Here is a 22,640-nt window from a genome sequence, read left to right on the forward strand (position 1 = left end):
AAGCATAGACTAGCCCTTAAAGATAGCGAGCGAGTGACTTCCCCACCCCCTAGCCCCAGTCAGACTATGCCCACCAGCAGGTGGCTGTATGCTGGAGCCCTTCACTAACACGTTCTGCTCAGCTGCAGTCAGCTGTCAAAGCTGCCTCCTTCCTGCCGTAGGTTTCCTCTGTGAGACAGGATCTTACACACCAGCTTCACCATCCATGAGACCCCTGTGGAAGAATCTTAGTGTTTTCACAGTGGCCAACCCTGCCCTCTTACTTCCACTGGTGAAATTGAGCTCGACAACTTCTGATCTAAACGTGGGCCTGAGCTCAGCACCTGAGTCCATTTTACTTCGAACGAGCTGCGTTAACTTGCCTTATTCTCTCCCCACAGAACCAGACCCATGGTGCGCTCATGGCCACTTAATAACCTAGCCCCAAAACCCACCAATAGGGACACACCTGATTTAGCCATAGCAGATTCAATTAGTTTTTCCCCCCTTAAGAAGTGATCACGGGGAACCTGTACCTGGTGGGAGAGTGACAGAAACTGGGAGGTTGTAAAATCCATTAGCTGAATCAGTCACTGTCCCAGCACAGCCCAAGCCCCTGCTGGTTTGACAGTGGTCAGAGCTGGCTCCTGATTACAAGCACAGACGCTAAGGACCCCCACCCTGCACGCAGCGCTTCTCAGCTGAAGAAAGGGCTGCAGGACCTTGTCCTAATCCTTCCTCTGGCCCTGAAAGCAGCTGGGGCATGTACTAGTCTAAAAAGGCGATTTGTACAGCAGACTGACTCTCTGGACAGTGCCTGACATGGTGCCAGCAGCCTGTAAACAATAGGCAGCAGTCGTGAGAAAGGAGGAAAGGGCACCAAAGACCCTCCGGTTAATGCATGATGCCTTCAGGGGAAGCGAGCACGCACTAGGTTATTGAAGAGTGACTGAATGTTTTGCCACTGGGCTGTGAGCATTCAAACAGAGAAAGCCCCGGTGCTTTCTCTTAGAGCTGCAGGACGTTCTTCCAGCCCAGGTCTGCACCTCCGCGCTGGGAATCCGGATTGTTTTATATGGAAAATGATGGATTTTACAGAGCGTAACAGAGACACGCGGTTGGCCCTGCTGCCAGTCCAATGCAATACGCCCACCTGGCCAGCGAGTGGCACCGCACAGCCAGAAGGTGGTTTCTAGTCCACGTTTAAATCACTTCTCACCCAGGGCTAGAACCATGCGGACCCAGGCAAAGCCCTGGCTGTGCAAAGCGAGCCCGACAGCCTCAGCGGCTCCTCACACAGCAAGAGCGTCCTGGCGAACGGATCCCTCGGCCTCGTTCTGGTACGTGAAGGGCTGAGCCAGTGGTTTCATTGCCCACAAACCATCCTCATCCAGCTGCCGTAGCGAGTTCGGAGGGACAGTGGCAGAACGGCCAAAGCGAACCACTGCCAGATCTTCCACTTTCTCCAGGACCCAGCACCTGTGGGTCAAACGAGAGCACGTGAGGCTGGGAAGAACCAGCCTGACACAGGACTGAATATTTGTCCCGCAAAGAGGTGAGTGAGCGATGCCAGCCGCCTGCATTGGGGGGTCGGGGTTTAAACCGTGCATCTTAAAACAGCAGCAAGAAAGTTTTGGCTGCAACCCGACCTCCTGCCCCAGCAGCCCTCAGCCGCGGAGAGCGAACCACGGCGGGGCTTGGCAAACCCTGCATCAGAGCTTCAAGGGAAGAGCCGGTGACAGGTGGTTCTGGGCACTCGGCCCGTGGCGCTTTTCACCAGCAGTGCCCAGGGGCATGGCTGGCAGGGGGCAGCCAGCGGGCTGCAGTGCACAGCTTGCCTCCAGCAGAGTGCCTGGCATTTTTGCTTTTGTTTGCTTGTCACCCCGAGACCCCAGACAAATTCCAGCGTCAGTAACTGCACCTGCGGAGTTCGACGTGCCGGGGATTTACTCGGCATGTCCCAGTCTCGGCAGGAAGAGGCAGCGCTGGGACAGAAGGGCTGCAGGGGGTGAAGGGGCTCCAAGAACACTGCAGACCATGAAAGGTGCCCCCTGCCCTAAGCGTGAGGTGGGAGGGGAATAGATCTCAGCAAACCCCCCCTCACCCAGTTTGGCCATTCTTAGCATGCAGCTTGTCTTCCTAACCCTGTTCCAAGCTCCGCTGTCCTCCCCCAGACTGCACGCTGCCAGGTGCCCATTGAACCGCTGAACCACTGGATGGCGACCTGCCCTGGCTCACAGGAGCCAAGATCTACAAAGGCATAACTGGGGTGCGGGGTAGGGGACGGCGCCACGTTACCATCCTGCCAGTTCCAGTGTCAAGAGGCTAGCAATTGCCCTGCAATTAACAAGTGCTGCAGGGTGGACAAAAGGAAGCAATGCAGCGAGTTCACAGCGACGCCCCAGACTACAGCCGAGGACAGACAGAAGCCCAAAGCAAAGGGGGTGGGGGTGAAGTTATCTCCAGGAGCTGTTCCTGAAAACCTAGCCTTTGTGCTATCTTCACCCCACACTAGCACTAGCTGGGGGGTCTGGGGCGCACGTAGAGAAAGTGTGAAAAGCTTCTTGTCGGGTCCCCGAGTGGTTTTTCTTTGTTTCTGGACAGAAGGCAGGAGCTAAGGTGCCAAGTAAGCAGCGTGGGGGCCCGTCCAAGGATGCTCCCTCGAACAAAACAACTGGATAACTCCCGCCACCACCCAATTTGTGGCGCAAGCGCAGTGGAAGCTGAGGAAAGGCTGGGTCATGCCCCGTCACCGCGATCTAGTCGAGAGCCGGCGAGCCTCTATTGTCAAAGAACAAGGCATCTCGGAGCAGATTTTCTTGCTGAGCCAGACAACGGGGAGAACTTTCCCAGTGAGGGCCCAGGGAAAACCAAGCTACCTTCTGAACCTGGAGCGACATCGTTTAACATGCTGAGGGTGCAAGTCCCTAAGCAGGAGCAAAACGTCGTCCTAGCAAAGCAAAGCAAAGCAGCCCGTTAGTGGCAGAGTCGTCCCTGGGGCAGAGGCACCGAGTGGCCCTGAGAGAAGGCTGCAGCAGCTGCTTTCTAGGGGAGGTTCAGGGCCCCGGTTTCATCCCTTCCCACAGGCATGGCAGCACGGTTGATGTGACACCATTCCACGACTTTCTGTGCCAAGACAGGGCTGCAGCGAAACCTGTTGCACACTCACGGCCTGGAGAGTCCTGAACGGAGAGCTGCTGACGGAGTTCCAGGGACCGGCTAGTGCAAGGTTCAGTACGACACAAGGCAGGGAACGGCAGAAGAGGAACCAGTGAGGAGCAAGAAGAAAGCTTTTCCTGCCCTGACCAGATTCAGGCCTGTACAGGAAATGGCTGGATAGCTCCCAAGACCATCACTAATCCCATTCCTAGCAACAACCTGCCACCTACATGTTTGCATTTACACATGGCTGAGCACAGATGTTTGCAAACTGCCTTTCATTTCCCTGGAAAGATTACTCAGGGCGGAGAGGGGAAATCAATTTGCGTGAACGTATTGTGAACAGAGAACTGAAGACAGCAGCCTGTGCCCGTCAGCTGCTGTGACATCAGTGTTAATGGCTTCGCTTACAGCACGAAAGCAGAGAATGCCACTTCCAGCCCAGCTCTGAAATTACCTCGCTGATATCTGGTGGGAGGTTTCCAATATACACTCCCAATCCAAATCCTTTTTCTTGGAGGAGCCTCGAAAAACAAGCAAGAAAAAAATCTCCAGCAACGTTTTGTGTTTGTAGCCGAGCAGGATTGTGGCGGGCGGAGGGAGAAGGCTGTAAGAAAACCGTAGGCCGCTATTTGCTTGTGGAAACCAACCGCCACTTTTTGTAGTTGTGGCAAACGGGACTCAAATTTGGCCCAGGCACCTCTCCATCATGCCTGCCTGGGAGAGCCAAGCGGGACACAGAGGATCTGCTCTGTGCCACAGCCCTGCTTGGGGAGCTCGGCTGCGGGCCTTCCATTGCCCCGTTAACCAGCCGGGGCTACAATGGTTGAACAAAAAAACCCCAACCCCACTTTTACAGCCTTATTTATGGATGAACAACCCTGACAGTTGTTTAAAGTTCTCTCCTCGCCCCGTACACGTACACACGCACGCAGGATGCACTATTCCGGGTCATCTCTGGGGCTTTAGTTATTTTATGCGTCCAAAAAAGATCAGCAAGCTGTAGTTTAGTTACAGTAAAATGCCTCTTATCTTAAAAGCCAAAGACGGATTCCCCTGCCACTCCTAACCTCATCAGCCAGGATCTGGATATTAGTTTGCAGGAAGAGATGCTAATTTCACTTGAACCCCTGGAAAAGGATTTATAATGGAAATTCAGGTACAAACTTAGGTCTTAATCCGGCAAAAAGTTACCTATGTCCTTAATGTATATTTGGTTTAACATGTGAATGTTATGGGTTGAACAACTTGCCAGATTAAGGATTTAGCTTTAACTACATGCACGGATTATTTTGCATCCCACGGGTTCTGATAACAAACAAAAAGCGAAATGTGTCATTGCTAACAACACGCGCGTACGCCACAGCAGTGCTTGTGATCCTAAGGACAGACTCTTGCCGTATTAAAAAGCAGTTGTAAGAAGGTCACTCGTGCAAGAGATCCACGTCCTGTCACAGGACCCAGCTGTAAATCAAAGGAGAATGGCTGTGTGACTTCTGACCCCGCAAAGATGACACGTTTTGTCCTGAACACAAAGTTCTTTTTGAACAGCGCAACAGGCCGCGTTAAACCCTAGACACACCGAACGTTGATAATTCTCTTGCTTTCTTGTAGAGGATGCAAAATAAAGTAATCAGGGTCCGAGTTTACCTGCGTATTTTAGCTGCTCCAGTTCCCCCTTCTTCTTCCTGGGCTTGAGAAGGCCCCAGGCACTGCTGCTGTTCGCCCTGAAACACAAGCAAGGAACAGAGGAGGTGCGCTCTTCGCACTTGTCTTAACTCCAGCAAAACGAGGCATTATCGTCCCCAGCCCTGCCGGAGTGAGGCAGAAGGCAGGTGAAGCGAGGGGGAGCTGCGGGTGCTCTGCACGCGGGGAAGATAAATAAACCACATGCTCAGGACCCTGGGGCAGTGCCATATGCACACACGATTCACACCTTGCTGCAGGACCTCTCCCCCTCCCTCACACCCGTGTGTTTCCAGCCTTCGTGCTACAGCGGTAATCTCAGAACAGGACCCCAACAGAGCTTCCCAGATTCCACACTCCTCAGCCCCCTGGTCTAGCACAGCCCAGAGATCAGACCTTCCTCAAACTAATTCCTAGAGCAGATCTCTTAGGAAACCGATGCGGTTTGCAGCACCCTGAACCAGTGTCTCTGGAAGGTGTGAACTGAGTTGTGGTGCCCCAGGGGAACCCCTCGCTCCACTGCCGAAAGATCCTCCGGAGCTGCCCCAGGACCCGGGGATGCCACCGCAGGGACAGGATCCAGCCGGCCGAGTGCAGGTCGGACCTTGGGCCTGGAGCTCTGCACTGGTAGGTCGGGGGAGGGGCTGGGGGGAGGGGCAGTGGTGCCGGGGGCTGCAGCCCACAGAACAGAAGCCCATGTGGTGCATTGCAGTGCTGGGGGTGGGGACTCGGGAGACAGGCCCAGCCCCACAGGCCAGGAGTTGCCCTTGGGGGAGAACAGGGCTCCCCAACCCCCGAGCACCCCGGGGTGGTTTTACACCCTTGGGTTTTAGGGCGGGCCTCGGTTTCCAATTTTGTCCCAGGCCCTCAAAACTTCTGGGAAGCTCTGCCCCACAGCCCAGCCCTGCCCCACTTGGAACGGGGGCGGCGGGTCTGAGCCAGGGCCTCAGGACATGAACCCTGCCAGTTATTGCAGCCCCCAGCCAGGCTGCTCTGCTCCTAGAGCCCAGGGAGGAGCAGTTCCCAGCCCGCAGCCCCCCAGTAAGAGGTAGTGTCCCCCAGACACTCGCAGGGCCCAGCGACCTGCAGAGACCAGGAGAGGCCGAGTGAGCGTTGGGGGCCGGGGCACATCTGGCCATGCTGCTCACAAGGCAGGGGGTGGACAGACGGACAGACAGACCGACCAGGGACAGCCTGGGGATGGGAACCCAGGGACCTGCCCTCAGTGTTCTACCCACTGCAGCTCAGCTGGGCACCCCACCACGGGGCCCTAGAGGGGGAGGGACAAGAGGGGTTATGGGGGATCCCTGCAAGGGGAAGCAGGCAATGTCCCTCCCAGGGGTCCCCCAAACGGGGGGCTATGTAAGGGGGCCAGTTTGCCCCAGGGAGCCACATGTGGGAAGGGGTCCTGAGAAGCCCTGGTGGGGAAGGTTGGGGGGGCTCCTGTGTTCAGCCCCTTCCCTGGCCGCCACCCGGGGGGAGGGAGGGAAGGAACGAGCCGAGCCGAGCCGAGCCCAGCCTCCCTGGGTCCGGCAGCTGCAACCAGGCCCTGCGTTGCCGCCCGGGCGTTATCCGCGCCCTGCAGCCCGGGCCACGCGCAGGCTCCGCAGCGTTGCAGGGACCCGCCGCCCGAGTCCCGACGAGCCAGCGGCGGTGATTGAAACCGGCAGAGTTTAGCATCGCCTCAGCTGCGATCTCGGCTCCTCCGCTGCACACTGGGCGTCCGTGCATCGGGGCCGGGCAGCCCGGCCGGGCCCTTATTAGCCGAGCCCGGGCCACGTTGGCCGGCCCGCTCTGCCCGGTACCGGGATAGTACGGGCGGCGCCGCGCCGCGCGGGGTGTAAGTTACGGCAACGACCCGCAGGAGGCAGCGTCTGCGCTGGTCTCTGCGCGTGCAAAGTGCGCAGCGATTCCCCCTGCGCAGCGCGTGCAAAGTGCGCAGCGGGGCCGGGCGGCTGGAGACGCAGGGCGGCGATGGCGCGCGCTGCTGGGGCGCGGTTGTTAACGCGCAAGGCGCAGCGGGCGCTGTTACCGGCTCTGCGCGCTTTGCAATCCCGATTTGCGCACTTTGCGCATTTTGCGCACTTGGCCCCGCGGCAGTGATCAGGGGACGCCTCTCTCCATTGCCCCGCTCGCTGCGCGGCGGATCGCGCCCCGGGACAGCTCTGCCCTGCGCCTCTGCTGCCCGCGGAGCGGGGCTCGCTGCAGGCCGCCCCCCCTCCCTGCGCCGCCCCCTCCGGATCTGGGCGGGGAGCCCGGCAGCGCTGGCCGGCGGCCGCGGACTCGGAGCGGAGCTGAGCTGAGCTGGGCGCTGGAGACACCGAGCCCGTCCCGCTGCGCCTCGCCGAGCCCCTCGGAGCCGCCCTGGAGCTGGGCTCCCAGCCGCGCTTCCTGGGGCCCCGTGGGGCGGGGTGAAGGACCTGCAGCCACATCTGCCCCCCCCCCGCCGCCCGGGGCGAAGGATCAGGGACCCCGGAGCGACCCCATCTGTCCCCCCCCCCCGCCGGAGCCAAGGAACGAATTCTCCCTGAGACCCCGGCTGCCCCTGGGGTGAAGAAGGATCCCTGCCCCCTTCTCCTGCAGGTGAAATTGCCCCCCCCCCCCCCGATGCGTGAAGGCCCAGCCCCCCAGAGTGACTCCAGAGTCCCATGTCCGCAGTGGGGCCCCCCTGCCCGTGACGCTCCCCTCCAACCGGCCCGTGGGTTGGCGCCTGTCCCACTCTGCCCTCCCCGCTGGCAGCGTGAGGGACGGGGGGAGAAGTGGGAGCCGGGCCACCCCCTTCTCCGGAGTCACATCCCCTGCTGGCTCTGAACTGGCACCGCGTTCCCACGCAGGCCCCGTGTGTGGGGCACGGCCCCTTCCCCACCAAACCTACCAGGCTCTGGACCCCCCTCTGCCCCGCCCGTGCATGGGGTGGACACCCCACTCCCCTCAAAGGTTGTGGCCCCCCCCACCCACGGCATCTCAGCCTTGGCCGTTCCCAGCCGCAGCCTGCCGGCCGGCATCTCCCACAGCCCATGGCAGCCAAGTGGTTCAAGGAGTTCCCCTCCAACCTGAAGACCGTCTCGGAGCGGGCCAGGCCGGGCAGCGGCAGCCTGGGCAAGCTGTGCAGCGCCTCCCGAAAGCCCGGGGGCCCCGCCGAGCCAGGCTGCGGCCCGCTGCAGGGCAAGAACCGCAAGAACTCGGCCGCTGAGCTGGGAGGCTGCAGGGCGGCCCCAGGGCCCGGCAAGGATGGTGGCAGCCGGCTGTCCCGGGACAACCTGCAGGGGCTGCTCCAGGCTGCCACGGGCAAGATGCGCAAGAACTCGCGGGCGGAAGGCAGCCCCCCGGCGGCAGCCCCCAAGGGCGCCGGCTGCAGCACCTACCGGAGCCGGCTCATCAAGGTGGATGCCCATGAGAAGAACGGGAAAAGCTACCCCAGCAATAGCCCGACGCCAGCCCGCAGCCCGTCGCCAGAGCAGGAGCAGGGCAAGGCCGCCAAGCAGGAGACGGTAAGGAGCCGCGCCGGGGGCTTGTTCTCACAGGAGCTGGATCCAGTGCCCAGCGCCACCGATGGCCCATTGCACGTGCGTGGGCGCTCACCCAGGGTGTGTCCACACGGCCACACATGGCCGCTCTTAACTCAGGGCGAAACCCAGGGAAGACGCGGCCACTCCGCTTTTCACCTGGGCCAGCAGGCTGCCCTTTGGCTTCTCTCGCACGGCTAACCCGAGCTCCGAACACAGCTGGTCTGCAGTGCGGTGCAGTGCTCTGTCGGCCTTGGACTGAGACAGGGGATGGTGTTTCCCTGGCGGATGGATTGAAACCCCATTAGCGTCAGCAAAGGATCGGGACCTAGAGGGAGCCGGCGCCCCTTTGCGTGGCAGGGCTCTTGCACGGCCTTGGAGAAGTCACATTCTCACACACACACACACACACACACACACACCCGGGTACTGCAAAAGGAGGGACACGAGGAAAACGCTTGGAGCAGGCAGCTTTAAACGCTGTCAGCTCAGCTGTCTGATTAGCCCGGCTAACCCCCCGGCTGAGCCCTTTCCCTGCTCTGTTCTTTTCATAATTCCCTTTATCCCAGTCTCGCTTTAATCTGTCAAAGGGAGAATAAGCTCTCTGTCCCTTGCAGCTCCCCCCACTGATCCCAGGCTGACCTCGTTTAGTCACTGCTGGCTGTGCTGCGCGTTAAGTAAACGGCTCTGGAAAGTCGGGTTGGAAGGAGCCAGTTTGCTGGCAGTGGGACGTGCTCGCTCGGGGGCTGGGGTTTAGCTACATAAAGCGTCTGCGTCCTTGAATCTGAGCGCCACTAACTGCGCTGGCGTGAACCTTGATCCTGACCGGCAGCCCTCCCGCTGCCCGGGACAGAGGGGCCCACACGTCTCAGCCCTGGCCCGTCAGTCCTGACCCACAGACTCCTCCCCGCCCCCAGGTTTTCAGTCCTGTGCTTCCCGTAAGGCAAGCCAGCGCCCGTCAGTCCTGCTCTGCAGCGTCCCCGCGGTCCCAGTCCAGGCCCAGGAGCCCTGAGTCACTCTAATTCAGCTCGCCTCTGCCCCACAGCTCCGTGCCCCTCCCTGACTGCTCTGCAGAGACCCCTCGGCTCTCCGCTGCACTGGCCCAGGCCCCAGTGTTTCCCTGGAGGCTGCGGTTATTTGTTGGATAGTGAGAGCTCAGGGGAAATTGGCTTGGAGCCTGTCCTGTGCATACGCCCACGGTCTGGGGGAGCAGGAGCGAGCATCCCCAGCCCCCGACTGGCTCATATTTTTCGCCGTGCCGTGCGTTGATTTCATGTTGCCTTCTGTAGCCAAGGAGCGCGTTACTCCCCTGCCCCCTTACTACTCCTGCTTCCCTCTGCTCCTGCTGGCGCAAGAGCCTTCTGCCACGCATCCCCCACTGCCTGCAGCCCCTGTGTGTATCTGCCTCTCAGCGCCCGTCTGACCAGGGGGTCTCCAGTTCAGGGCGCTGCACACGTGCAGAGGCAATCCCAGTGAGCACAAGGCAGTTGTGGTTTGTCACGAGTGTTGTCAGGTTGTGGTGAATTCCAGGCTCCCCTCTAGTGTCACCACGAGCAGCCAGCTTCTGTGAGGGCTAGAGTGCCTTGTCTGCACTGGTATCTCCCCGGGCGTTAGCTGCCGTGCTGTGGTGACGCATCACGTCTAATGTGACGCATGGTGAGTGAGAGCCCCTACCCCGGCGGGTTCAAAGGGCTGAACAGGCAAAGTGTGGGAGGAGAAACTGAGGCACAGAGAGGAGAAGGGACTTGCCCAAGGCCAGCCAGCAAGGCAGTGGCAGAGCTGGGCCTCTCTTCTCTCTACCTGTGACGCATTCCAGGTCTCAGCGCGTGTGAACACAGGTGTGTGGCACAATTGTGCCAGCAGCAGTGGCAGCGAAGCAGAGCCCGGAGCTGCGCAGTGATGCCAGGAGCTGCTAGTCATTGAGGGGCCTGAATTTTAGAGGTGCTGAGCACCCACCTCTCGGGCTGATTGTGAGGGAAGGGTGGGCCTCAGCACCCCTGGAAAAGCAGGCCCTGATGCCCCAGACCTGGGCGCATTGGTGCTGCGGCTCGTAGGTGGCTTCCCATGGCTGGCAGGGCCCGGCGGGTGTGTCCTGGCCCATGTGTTGGGAACTCTTTGCCCCCTGCAGGTCATCGTCCTGGAGGACTATGCCGACCCCTATGACGCCAAGCGCACCAAGGGTCAGAGGGACGCGGAGCAGCGGGGGGAGAATGACGGGTACATGGAGCCCTACGACGCACAGCAGATGATAACAGGTACGTGGGGGAGCCACCAGCGAGGGGACGGATGCCTGCCCCGGGGACCCTGATAGGGAGGAGGCAGAGGGGCAGTCTGGTGGTGGTTAGGGCACTGGCCTAGCGTGTGGGACCTGGGTTCAGTGCCTGGCTCTGTCTCACCCTGGAACGCTCCCAGGGCCGGGTTATTTGAAGGGGCCTGGCAGGAGTTTTGAAGATCCCAGTAGATGCCTTTGTGCATCTTTAGGCACCTAGCTACTTGTCAGGATGCCGCCCTGGATCTCTCTGGGTCTCAGTTCCCGACCTGTACAACAGGGATGCTGGTTCTCTAGCTACCAGCGATGGGGGGGAAGACGCCCAGATACCAGGGTGTTGGGATTTATAGGCGGAGAAGAAACTAGTTCAAGGGCAACCAAAGACCCAGGAAACCCCACAAAGCCTTGTGGGATGAGTCGCTTTAGGGGGTTCTGCAGGCTGGGCTTTGCCAGTTCCAGATCCCGGGGGCCCTGGGCATCCCTGCGAATCAATGCACCTCACTGTGGTCGCGAATTCCTGGCATTGCTGGCCCTTCTGAAAACCCGGCTTCCAGAGCACAAGAGCGAGCCCTGCAGAGATGGCACTGCAGGTTCCGAGCGGGGATTTCTGCAGCTTAGGGCGAGGGGCTGAGACTGAGACTGATGTGGTGGGGGGTCCCGGTACCTGTCTGAGGACAGCACTGCAGCACCTGCCGAAGGGGGCTGTGTGCTTGGGGCTGCCGATCACGCGTCAACCGGGAAACGGGACTTTCTGGTGCGTCTGGGCACGGCGTGTCCTGCCGGTGGGACCCCAGACACACAGTGCGTGCGAGGTCACGCCGCACGGGGGGAGCCATTTTGAAGATCATGCTCCCCCACTGGCATGAACTTGCAGGGCCGTGCTGGCGAAGGTGGAGAAGCGTGCTCTGCAGCAGGGCAGTCCCCCCCCCCCCCCATAGGTGCTTTTGTCCGAGGTGCGGATGGGAGATGCGCCCTAGAAAAGCAGGTCTGCCTACTTTAATGCTGGGCGAGCCCCCTGCCTCCCTCGGCTGGCTGGAGTGTGGCTAGCATGGCTCAAAAGAGCAGGAAAGAAGCAGCCAACCTGGGCATCCGCATGGGCCACACAAGCCAGCCTGGGGCCCTGGGGGTGTGCTCGTTACTGGCCAGCGCGAGGACTGCGCCCGGAGCTGCAGCAGCACCTCCGATCGCTGTGGGCGTTCCCTGAGGCCCATGGCATCTGGACTGCGGTCTGGCCACACTGATCTTCTCATTTATGCTGCGGCAGCGCCTGGGAGCCCCAGTCCTGGCCCGGGGTGTCTGGTGCTGTACATTATTAGGTGTATTACGGTAGTGCCTGGGCGCCCCAGTCCTGACCCGGGGTGTCTGGTGCTGTACATTATTAGGTGTGTTTCGGTAGTGCCTGGGCGCCCCAGTCCTGACCCGGGGTGTCTGGCCCTGTACAAACACAGAACAGAGTCGGTTTTCTCCTCCCAGGGGGCACAGCAAGTCACGCTAGCCTGAGGCCCCCTGTGCAGAGACATTGTCCTGGGTTTCCAAAGGGCGAAACGCCCCTGCAGGTGGATGTTCCAGCTGGGTCTGGGCGCTCGCCTCTGCCGCCGGGGCCCACGAGTGGGTGGCAGGACAGTTCTCCTCCAGGCGCCCGTTGCTGCCAGCTGGGAGGCCCCCCTTGGTCCCAAGCCAGCAGGGTCGGGCTGTCTCATGTGGATTTTAACAGGTGCCTTTGTGGGAAAAGGGAAACTCTGGGCGGGATGAGGCCTGGGTGGAGTGTGAAACTTTAAACCGTCTGCCTGCCTGGCCTTCCCTGGAGGGCTGGGGTTCGACTATGTTCAGTCTGTTTCCTGTGCACGGCCTGGCTCCTTGATTGCTGTGTCCGCCGTGAGGCCGCTTTGGGGCGGGGGTTGGTAACGCTGCGGGTATTTAAATCTGCCCCGTCTCGCTCTGGGGTGTTTTTCAAGGGTCGGGGAATGGCCGGCGGGAAAGGGAGATTTGCAGATGTTGAGGCAGGACCCCTCCCCTGCAGCTCTCAGGCTGGGGCTGATGTGCTGGGCTCGGGAGCAGCCGGCAGCCCTTGGAAATGGAAAGGAACAGGATGGAAGCGGGCTGGCTCTTCTGTTTCCTGTTGCTCTGCGGTGAGAGATAAGGAGCAGGGCTCGAGGAGGGCGGGCGCTGGCCAGGCGCTGACACCGGGGTCGTTGGACTCTGACCTCCGCTGAAAGCCTTCAATGGAAGGAAGTGAAAAGTGAAGCTCACCCAGGAGCCGGCGGGGGACGCGGGGGAATGAGAGGGGTTAACGTGGTGAAGCGGGAAGCGCTCTGTGGAGCCAGTCACCAAATCCCCCTCGATGGGCCTGATCCTGGAGTTCAGAGCTCCCCTTGCACCTGCAGAGCATTCAGGCGCCAAAGCGCTTGGCCGAACCCAGGGGTGGGGCAGGCCCCAGGGCCGCCCCCACCCGCGTCTAGGCCGGTTCACTTCCCTCTCGCCCCTGTTACCATTCCCGTGGGATTGGGCCGGCCGGCCCGGGTTCCGTTGTGCTGGGCGCTGCACAAACACACGGGAAAGGACGGCCCCCGTGCGCACAGAGCTCCTTCGCCGGCCACTGGCTCGTGCCTTCACCCTGCGCCGTCCTCCTGGGGCTGGTGGAGCTCCCCATTCCCACGGCTGGAGGGAAGGTGCTCCCCTGGGGATGGGGGCCTGGCTCAGCCTTTGGTCACCGACCCCGGGGGGCTGCGGGGCCGTACCTGACGAGCGAGGCTCTTGGGGACGCCAGAGGCGCTTTGAATTCCGCGGGTTACTGCCTCCGCCTGCGCTGGGGTCTGAGCTGAAGGCCGTGGAAGGCTCCAGTTGGTGTCTGTGGGCCAGGGCTCAGCCACGGGGCACTTGTGTTTGCCATGTGAGTAGCACAGCAAAGGGGCGCCCCTCCCCCCCCCTCCGAGCTGGAGTGCAGGGCGCATGGCAGCTAGCACCGAGTACCTCTGGGACCTGTTGGTGCCAGCTGATCCCGCTCTTGGTGACAGCCCAGGCTGGGGCTGGGAGGCCACGCCTCGGGAAGAGCCGGCGGAAGCCTGCCCTGCGTGGGGGAGCAGAGTCAGGTGCACGGGGCTGTTTGCAACTGCAGCCTTCGGGTCCATCCCGATCGCTGCCTGGCGTAAAGCCCTGACCGTGCAAAGCAGCTGGGCATGTGCCTGCCCCTCCTCGGAGTCAGTGGGACGCTGAGCAAGTGCCACAGCGGGATTTACTGTCGCCGCGTCCTGACACCACACTGCCCGTCACAATGGTCAGCTTGACGGGGCTTCGTGCGGGCTCGAGAGCGTCCAGGCCTGACTAGCTGCCGCTTCCATGGGGCGGATTGCTGGGCCCCGGCGGAGCCGGGCAGGAGGGCTGCCCGGGTGGCCAGCAGGAGGGGCCGGGGTTGGGCTGGAGGGGCACTGGCCTGGAGAGCTAGGCCGTGGGGCAGAGTGCAGGGGGTCGGCAGAGCACGTCTCAGCTTTCACCTCTGAGGTTCCCCCGCCGTTTCCGGGGCCAGAAGTTCTCTGGCTTTGTTTCTGTCTCCAGGGAATCGGGATTATTTACAGCTTTGTTCCCCTTGTCGGAGCCAAACTGAGCAGCCACTTTCTCCCGCTAACCTTTGGAAAATCCAGCCGGCGGGTGCCTAGCAGCCGCCGTGTTTGTCCCGCTCCCCAGGCAGCGCCGCGCCGCGCCGGGCCGGGACTCGCCTCATCCCGGAGGTTCTGCAGCTGGGCAGAATAACAGGAAGTGAGTCGAACGCAGGCTGGAAATGCGAGATCTGCTGCTGCTGCTGATGGGTTTTTTCCATGCAGGGCCGGCCTGGGCTGCTTGCAGACCCGTGCCGCCAGGGTTCTGCGGTGTCAGAAGGGCCGGGGCAGGCAGATGGTTTTATTGACGGCTCTGCTGTGCACGCGGGGGACCCACGCTCCCATTTGCTGGGCCCTGTGCAGAGGCTCTGCCCCAGGCTGCCCTCCCAGAGGTGCTGGGTCGGTGGGGAGACTCAGGGGGCCAGCAATGGTTGCCGCAGGGTGGCCAGGCCAGGCGCCCTTAAATCTTGGCCCCTTCCAGAGCCAGAGGAATGAGGGAGCCGGGCTCTTGGGCCCATCAGCTCCAGGAGCTGGGTTACAGCATCAGTCCTGGGCCTGTGATGGGGGGCGCTGGGCGAGCCCCCAGCCCAGCCCAGCACTGGTCAGCTGCACGCAGGTCCCGAGACCAGCAGGATGAGCTGGTGCCAGCCCCGTGTCCCTGTCCTGCCCCGGTGTCGGGGTTCCTATCGGGCTGCCAGGGCGTAGCTTCCTGCCTCCATTTCCTCCGGGAGCCGCTCCGGCACGTCCCCCTCCTTCCTCCCCGCAGGAAGGATCCGTTTGCAGCCCAGGATTGTTTCTCTTACTGCGGCGCCTCAGCGTCAGGGCAGCCCAGGTGCCGGCACAGTCGGAGGAGGGGCCGAGAGGCTCCCAGAGTCTCTTCCCCCCAACCTCCCTCTGGTTCCTTCCTGGCCTGGCCCTGATCTTTACCTCTCACTCCTGCAGCAGGGCCGGGGACCGGGGCTCTACGCCCAGCTTAAACCCTCAGAGCTGGGGGGCTGTGCCAGGACGTGCCTTCCCAGCCCCACGCATTCAGGGAGGAGACCGGAGCGTGTCTCCCTCCCAGCTGCATGTGCCAGTGTCCCAGAGCGGTGCTAACCCTGCCCCCCAGAGCGGGGCTGTGCTGTTCTCACGGGGGTGCTGGGTGTTCCCAGTATAAGCTGGCTCAGGTCAGCCCTTGGGACAGGCTGGGCCAGTGCCTCCGTGGGAATCTCTGGGGCGGGGGGTTGGATCGGGCCCTGACATGGCAGGTTCCGGGCTGTTCACCGCTGTCTTGGGGCCCCCTTGCTAGCCCCCCATCCCCGCTCTGCCTGCAGGACTCTGGGGGGCTGCCTGACTCTGCCTCTCCCCTCGCCCTTCAGAAATCCGCAGGCGGGGCTCCAAGGACCCGCTGGTCAAAGCCATCCTGCTGCTGGACGGCCCTGGGGAGCCGGGGGAGAGCGGCGCCCGGCCAGACACGGCGCCCAAGCGGCAGTGCTCTAAGGAGCAGCCGGGGAAGGCCCCGCTGCAGCTCTACGACACCCCCTATGAGCCCGGGGAGGCGCAGGACAGGAAGGCGCGGGCCGCAGACAGTCGGCTCCCGGAAAACGACGAGCGCCCGGCCGCCGAGTACGAGCAGCCCTGGGAATGGAAGAAGGAGCAGATAGTGAAGGCTCTGTCGGGTAGGGTGGGGCTGGGTGGGGAGGGTCTGTGGGGTGAGGGAGGCTCTGGGGTGGGCGTCCAGCTGACAGAGGCACACGGGCACCTGCCTGGGGCCTGCTTTCTGGGGAGCAGCAGAGGGGTCGCTCTGGTTCCCGTGTGGCTCCCGGCTGCCCAGGGGAGCGGCCCCACTCTCCGGCTAGCGGAGTCCAGGGAATGGCTCTTCCGGCAAGACAGCAGGTGTCTGCCCACGCCAAGGCGGTGCCGGATCCAGTGGGGAGCACCATCCCCTGGGGGCTCCAGGCTCAGCTGGAGGTGAGGAGGGCGGCTGCACAGAATCCGGGTGTGGCGGGGAAGGCCGTGGCGGCCCTGGGGGGACAAGCCTGGGCCATTCGGGCCCTCCCGCCCGCCGCAGGTGGTGAAGGGAGCCCTGCCTTCCTTGCAGTCCAGTTCGAGGGGTCGGAGAGGGCGGGCGTCCCCAAGGAGGAGGCGCTGCGGCAGCACCAGCGCCAGAAGAGCTGGACCCCCAAGACGCTGAAGCCGACGCCCCCAGAGCACGGCGAGGGCGAGCGCGTGGATCCAGCCCTGTCGCTGGAGAAGCAGCCGTGAGTCGTCCCCCCCCCCCCCCGCCTGCCCAGCCCCCGGCCCACAGAGCTTCCCAAACACAAGGGGCTGGCATCAGAAATTGACCTTCTGTGCGTCGTCACTTTGGGGAGCTGTCGGCCATTTCCGCCCGTTCTCCATCCCAAGGCTCTGGTTTGTCCCTCTGGCCTTGGCCCTGCCTCCCCGGCTTTCCCTGCTCGCCTGGGAAAATGGACTTTCCTCGCCTTGCCCTGCCTCCAGCTATAGCATGGTGAGGAGCGTGGGGAAGAGCCGCGCGGCAGTGCCTCTGGGCCAGCCCCGGTGGTGGGGTTCCAGTGGGCTCCGCAGGTCGCCGTGCTCCTCTCCCGGCCCCATCTCCTCCCATCCCGGGATCTCCAGCAGAACAAGATTATCGACCTCCCACACCCCTGGATACCCAGCCCCCGAGGGCCCAGCCGGCATGCAGGGCAAAGCAGGTGCCTTTTATTAACCTGCCAGGCACCCCCACCCCCCCCTTGGGAGAGCACACGAAGGGTTACTGTAACCCCCCCATTGCTGGGCAGGGGCCCGCCCCATAGCCAGGACTCAGGGACCCTGCAGGACTCTCCGTGCTCAGAAACCAAGCCCCTTTTCTACTGCTCCAGCTGGTACCATGGAGCCATCACCCGGGCAGAGGCCGAGAGCCGGCTGCAGCCCTGCAGAGAGGCCGGTTACCTGGTGCGGACCAGCGAGACGGGCACCAGCAAATACTCCATCGCGCTCAAGTAGGTGGCTGCGGCGTTTGCCTGCGGGGGGCCAGGAAGAGCTGGGATCAGGGCTCCAGCCTCAGGGGGGTTGGATGGGCCTGGCTGGCGACACGTCCCCCAGCGGCCTGTGTCCAGGCGGGGACACTGGGTGTCCTGCGGGCTGGGATCCCTCTAAAGGGGAGACGCTGGGGCCGGCTCCACTGCTGCTGAGACCGACTGAGCTGGGCGTTTCCTGGGGCGAGGTGGGGTCGGCTGGTGCGGGAGCCCAGCTGCTGGAGACTTGTGCACGGGATCAAACAAGGGAGCGTGACACCCCAGGGCGGGCGTGCTGGAGGAGACCGAGCACCGTGCTCTTGCGGCTGCTAAACCCTGTGCCCCTCCCTGGACCAGAGATAGAACCCAGGAGTCCTGGCTCCCAGCCCCCTCTGCTCTAACCCACTGGACCCCTTCTCCCTCCCCGAGCTGAGAATAGAGCCCAGGAGTCCGGGAGAGTTCTGTGGGCTGCCTGGCGGGAACACGTTTCCTGGGCAGGCGTCTCGGGGGAGCGGCATCGCCCCACTGGACTCTGGGCCCTGTGGGTGTGGAGCCCACGCACCGGCTGCCCAAGGGTTAAGTGTGGGGCCCCCCATCTCTGACTCTGCCCCGGGAGGAGCGTCCCCACGGGCCAGCCCAGGGCGTGGTGGTGCCTGGCCCCTGGCTCCGTGGCCCAGCACTGGAGGAGCGCTGTCGGGAGGGCTGGCGGCGTTTCCTTCCTGAGGAAGCGGAGCCCTGGAGCCGAAACAATCGGAGCAGGGAAGGGAACAAACGTGGGCTGGGCTAGTGACCGGCACGACCGCGCAGCCGGAACGGCCTGGGCAGCCTCCTCGCTGGGCCAAGCCCGAGGAAATGGGGACCATCACCCGGGTCTGAGCCCAGGAAGTGTCCAGAGGAAACCCAGGGGCTCGGTGTGGAGCCCCCCAGCGCCAACGCCTTGTGCGGCTGCTTCCATCATGCCTGCTGGGGCGGGGGGGGGGGGGTGACCCTGTTGCTCTGGCTGGGAGTATTGGGTGCAAACAACGGCCCAAAGTGCAGGCAGCCGGGAAGCAGCCCTCGCATTGGGCTAGCGGCCAGCCGCAGTCCCCAGAGCCTGGCGGGGGCGGGAGTCAGTGCCCAGGGCGATACCCCATCCCCAGACCGCCATGGAGCCGGCCAGAGCTCTGCACCCAGCAGCTCCCGTTGGGTCTGAGCCAGCTGCTGTGAGCGGAGACGTCTCCCTGTGGGCTCGGACACTGCTGCTATGGGGTCACCCGCGTGTGGGGAGCAGGGCTGGTGGACAGGACGCCTGGGTTCTAGGTACAGCTCTGGGAGGGGAGTGGGGGGCTAGTGGTCAGGAGCCAGGACTCCTGGGTTCTATTCCTGGCTCTGCACTAACTTGCTGAGGACCAGCCGCCCTGTGCCGCGGTTTCCCTTCTGTGCAGTGGAGCTGACGAAGCTGCTCCGGCATTGTGAGCTTTGCTGCCTGAAGTGCTGGAACGGGAGGAGCCGGCGGCAGGGCTACGGTCTGCGCTGGTTGTGGCGGGGAGGGCAGAGACCCTGGCTGCGGTTGCTTCCCTGGGCAGGGCTGATTCTCTCCCCCCCCCGCCCCGGCTTTGCTGCAGGACCAGTCAGGGATGTGTCCACATCATCGTGGCCCAGACCAAGGACAGCCGGTACACGCTGAGCCAGACCAGCGGCGCCTTCGGCAGCATCCCCGAGCTGGTGCGTCACTACTCCACGCAGAAGCTGCCCTTCAAAGGGGCCGAGCACATGACCCTGCTGCACCCCGTCCCCAGCAAGCTGCATTAGCAGCGCCCCAAGGAGACGGCCACGCCCAGCCAGCTGCATGGGGGGGGGGCCTGCTCGTGGAGCCAGGTGCATTGTGGGAGCAACAGGTGCTCTGGGCCCCCCCTGGACAGAGACGCAAAGACTCCCCGCGACCGCTCTTGCCTGGTCCCCTTGCAGCTGGTGTGCGGGTGCTGCCCGCAGGGGAGGGGCTGTCGGGCATGCAGCACGGCACCCCCAGGGCTAGCAGGGTCTGCAGCCTGGGAACCCTCCCCGCAGAGAGCCCCCGGCCCTCCACAGCGCTGCAGCAGCCATGCCTGGGTGCTGGGATAAAGGGATGTAGGCTCAGCAGAGATGGGCCCGCGGGCCGGCGAGCCACTAGCCTGTCTCCACGTGGCCAGCTCCAGCTGCTTCTGAGGATAAAGGCGGGTTCATGGTCGCGCTGGGGGGGGGGGGGATCCTGGGTTCAGGCTTTGCCTCTGTCCGTCGGCGCTCATCTGCCGCGGGCTCCGGTGTGGTGCTGAGCCCCGGAGCAGAGCACGCGTCTGGGGCTGCTTCCCAGCCACGTGATGGGCCCTCCCTGCTCAACCGCTTGGTGCTGCCATCGCTGGCTTCCCAGCGCCCCCCCCCCCCCCCCCCCGTCCCCCCGCCCGGCGATGTGCCTGGGAGGACGTTGGACTTTACCCCAGTACGTGGACATAGTGTCACCTTGTCCCCTTGCCAGCGGAGCGCGGGAGCTGCTGGAGGGATGGGCCCAGCCCCGCCCCCCGCCCTGCCCGGGGACGTCCGCTGGACCGGGACAGTAGCGGGCATGGGGCTGAGCCGCGGCTCCAGTTCTCAGCCTGAGTCATGTCTGGCTCAGCCAGGCCAGAGCGCCTCCCCCGCTGCCTCCTGCCGCCGGGCACGCTGGGCCGAGCCGGGGCCGCTCCCGGAGAGGGCGATGTCCCCTTTGCCTGCTGGGATCTCTGGCGGCTGTGGGCAGCTTGGGCCTGGCACCAGAGCAGCCCCTTCACCCCACTTTACTCCAGCCTGTGAGCGGCTGGGTCTGTCCGCCCTGCCCCCTCACCCCTCCCAGGGCTCCAGCCCACTGCGCCCTGTGCATTTCTGCCCCGGGTAGCCCGAGGACCGGGCCAAACCGCTGCAGCCATCGCTGGCTAATTGAGGCTGCAGTCCACTGACCCGTGCGGCTCAGCACTTCCACATGGGGGGTCCACGAGCTCCCCCTGAATTTGCAACGCCGGCGCAAGGCCTTCAGCCTCCCTGGCCAGCCCCGGGGGCGTGCGGCAGGGATGGCGGGACGGCAGCGTTGTGCGCGCTCATTTTAGGGGTGGAGCCCCTGGGGCCTGGTCCCAGCAGCCGGCCTGCCAGGACCCTAAGAAGGATTTCCCTAATTGGGGGGGGCGGGGCGAGTGTTACAGAGTCATTGGAACCTTTTCCCGTCGCCTCCCCAGGCTCTAAATAGCCCTTTAGCCGGGCCAGGCCCCGACCGTGCCCGAGGGGCATCAGTAACGGCACCGCAGGCTCCTGGCAGCACCCGTGCTGTCCCTTTAAACACAGACCTCTGCTGTGGGGTTTTTAAAAAGCCCTGCAGTAACCCGCAGTCTGGGCACGGCCGGACAGCCGCTCTGCGAGGGCAAGCAAGCTGAGCAGAGCAGCCTGCAGCAGGCCTTGAACTGGGCGTGAGCAGGCGCGCTGGACCCGGGCGGCTGGCTGGAGGTGCTTACAGCTGGCGTGAAAGTCTCATTTCTGCCCCACAAGGCCAGGGGGTTAGTGGGGTGGAGACAGGCGTGAGCTGAATTGCCCAGTGGGCAGTGAGGGCCCCACACCCTCCGTCGTAGAGAGGGCAGGCGCCCAGCACGACCTGAACGCCAGGCCCCTGTGGGGTGGCTCCAGCCTGAGTCCTTCCCCCGCCCCCCCCCGTGTGTGACCTTGGTCTGTGTGGTGGGGTTCGGCAGCGTAGCGTTCTCGGGGTCCCCTGTGTAACCAGGCCTGGCCCAGGCACACCAGCGCAGGTGCTAGTGCGGACACGTGGCTGTGACGGTGCCCGGCGGCTGGTGGCTAGTCCCCGCAGGGCTGGGGCTGGCTAGTGCCGGGGTGGGGGGGGCACGTGCGTGTGAGGCGCGGCCCTTTATCCCGGGGTAACTGCGTACCTGTTGGGGCGGCTGCAGGGGTTTGCCCACAGCAGGCCGGGTAAAGCAGCACGGCCCCAACCGCAAGTCAGTTGCTGCTCTCCCCGTAAAGGGGCCTGATCCAGGCAGCCCCAAAAGCCTCGTCGTCGTCATTTCAGGTCAGGTGCGTCCCCCGAGAGCCACGGCCCCACTAACCCGGGTAACCAATGGCCGTCGGTGCTGCCCTCATGGGGGCCGGGCCCCGAGTCAGCAAAGCCGCTGAGCACGTGGCTGAGCCCCTGAGGTGAGGCTGGGCTGGCTCCATTCAGCACCTGCTTGGCTGCCCTGGTGGGCACTTGACGGTGGTTTGTTGCAGGTGGGACACAAACGGCCAGCAGGACCCCCCGCCCCGAATGCTGCCCCTCTCCTCTGACCTGCCCCCAAAAAGAGCTGTGGGGGGGGGGGTCCCCAGGGCCTATACCTGGGCCAGGCAGAGCCCAGCGAGGGGTGGGAGGATGCTGCCACCTTGCGGCCAGCACTGAGAGAACGGGGGGACCCGGCCGTGTGTGGGCTCGTGTGTGGGCTCCCTTCCTTGCAGCAGCCGGGGGTGTTCCTGCCCGGGCTCCCTGCTGGCAGGTGGGTGCGACATGCCTGGGCCAGCCGCTGCCGGGAGAAGCATCAACACCCCTTGTGACACACACACACACACCCCGCCCCCCCCCCCCCCCCCCCGTCTAACGAGACCCAGGCTGCCCCGTGTCCCGGTGGATGCCAGTGTGAATGTACCTGCATCCCATGTGCCCTCCCAAAGCAGAATCCAACGAGCCCAAAGCTCTCTGCGGCGCCATCCATTGTGTGTCTGGTTTGCGCGTTGCTGTTTCATGTTTCGCACAAGGCCAGAGCCGGGCAGCTGTTCCCGCCCGGCAGCGCGGCCTTGTTTGGTTCAGGAGTTAGCGCCGGTGTGCGCCTTGGCACATCGAACGTCGCGGTTACTCTGCCACTCGTCTGCCGTCGTGCTGTGGCGCCTGCGTCTAACCAGCGGCGTGTCTGCAGGAAGTGTTGTTACGTATTTATGTTGCGGCCCAGGACGGTTTCCTGACATCGCTGAATGTCTGGTGAGCCTGGCACCAGGGCACGTGCTGTTTGCAGCCTTGGCGCTAGGAAATAAACTGGCATGCCAAGAAAACCCCTCGCCCAGCGTCTGTTTGCAGTGCTGGGCCCTGGGCAGGAGACGCACGCGCCTGAGGCATTTGCAACAGTTATTTGGGTGCATCTTTGATGTGCCCCCCCCCCCCGACCCATTGAAATCAGCGGCACGGCCTGCTGGCATTGGCATTGCTGCACTCACACCAGCACCAAGGACCAAGCGGTCTTGCTCCCTCGGCAGAGCCCGTCAGTCACTGTCCTTGTTCCCTCCCACGGGAACTTCTTCTGTTACAAACCCTGAGCCGCTGACCGCATGCGTCTGCTGTCAGCCCGCTGTAAATCTGGAGTCACACCGCTGCTTAGTCACCGCTGGGTAAATCTGGCTTTGCCTCTGGTCTGAGGCCGTGCAGCGCTGTGGAAATCGCCCAGCA

The 22,640-nt window shown here is 63.3% G+C and overlaps 1 protein-coding gene across 2 annotated transcripts; it reads left to right on the forward strand.

Annotated features, from left to right (window-relative positions):
• The first annotated feature begins 7,407 nt into the window (after window positions 1–7,407).
• On the forward strand, window positions 7,408–22,208 carry SHE (Src homology 2 domain containing E). Of its 2 annotated transcripts, none has more exons than XM_067539231.1 (6): window positions 7,408–8,315; window positions 10,459–10,585; window positions 15,551–15,797; window positions 16,273–16,432; window positions 17,054–17,173; window positions 18,793–22,208. In XM_067539231.1, exons 1-6 carry the CDS (start codon window positions 7,842–7,844, stop codon window positions 19,477–19,479), a joined length of 1,815 nt encoding a protein of 604 aa, XP_067395332.1. In that variant the 5' UTR covers window positions 7,408–7,841; the 3' UTR covers window positions 19,480–22,208. The 2 variants fall into 2 exon arrangements, with proteins under 2 accessions (XP_067395332.1, XP_067395333.1); XM_067539232.1 differs by having other exon boundaries at window positions 15,551–15,850; window positions 18,793–19,123.
• Window positions 22,209–22,640: the final 432 nt, after the last annotated feature.

This window comes from Emydura macquarii, unplaced genomic scaffold (genome assembly GCF_026122565.2).
Source record: "Emydura macquarii macquarii isolate MOO-44397 ecotype Brisbane River unplaced genomic scaffold, CSIRO-AGI_Emac_v2 contig_527, whole genome shotgun sequence".
NCBI classification, from domain to species: domain Eukaryota; kingdom Metazoa; phylum Chordata; order Testudines; family Chelidae; genus Emydura; species Emydura macquarii.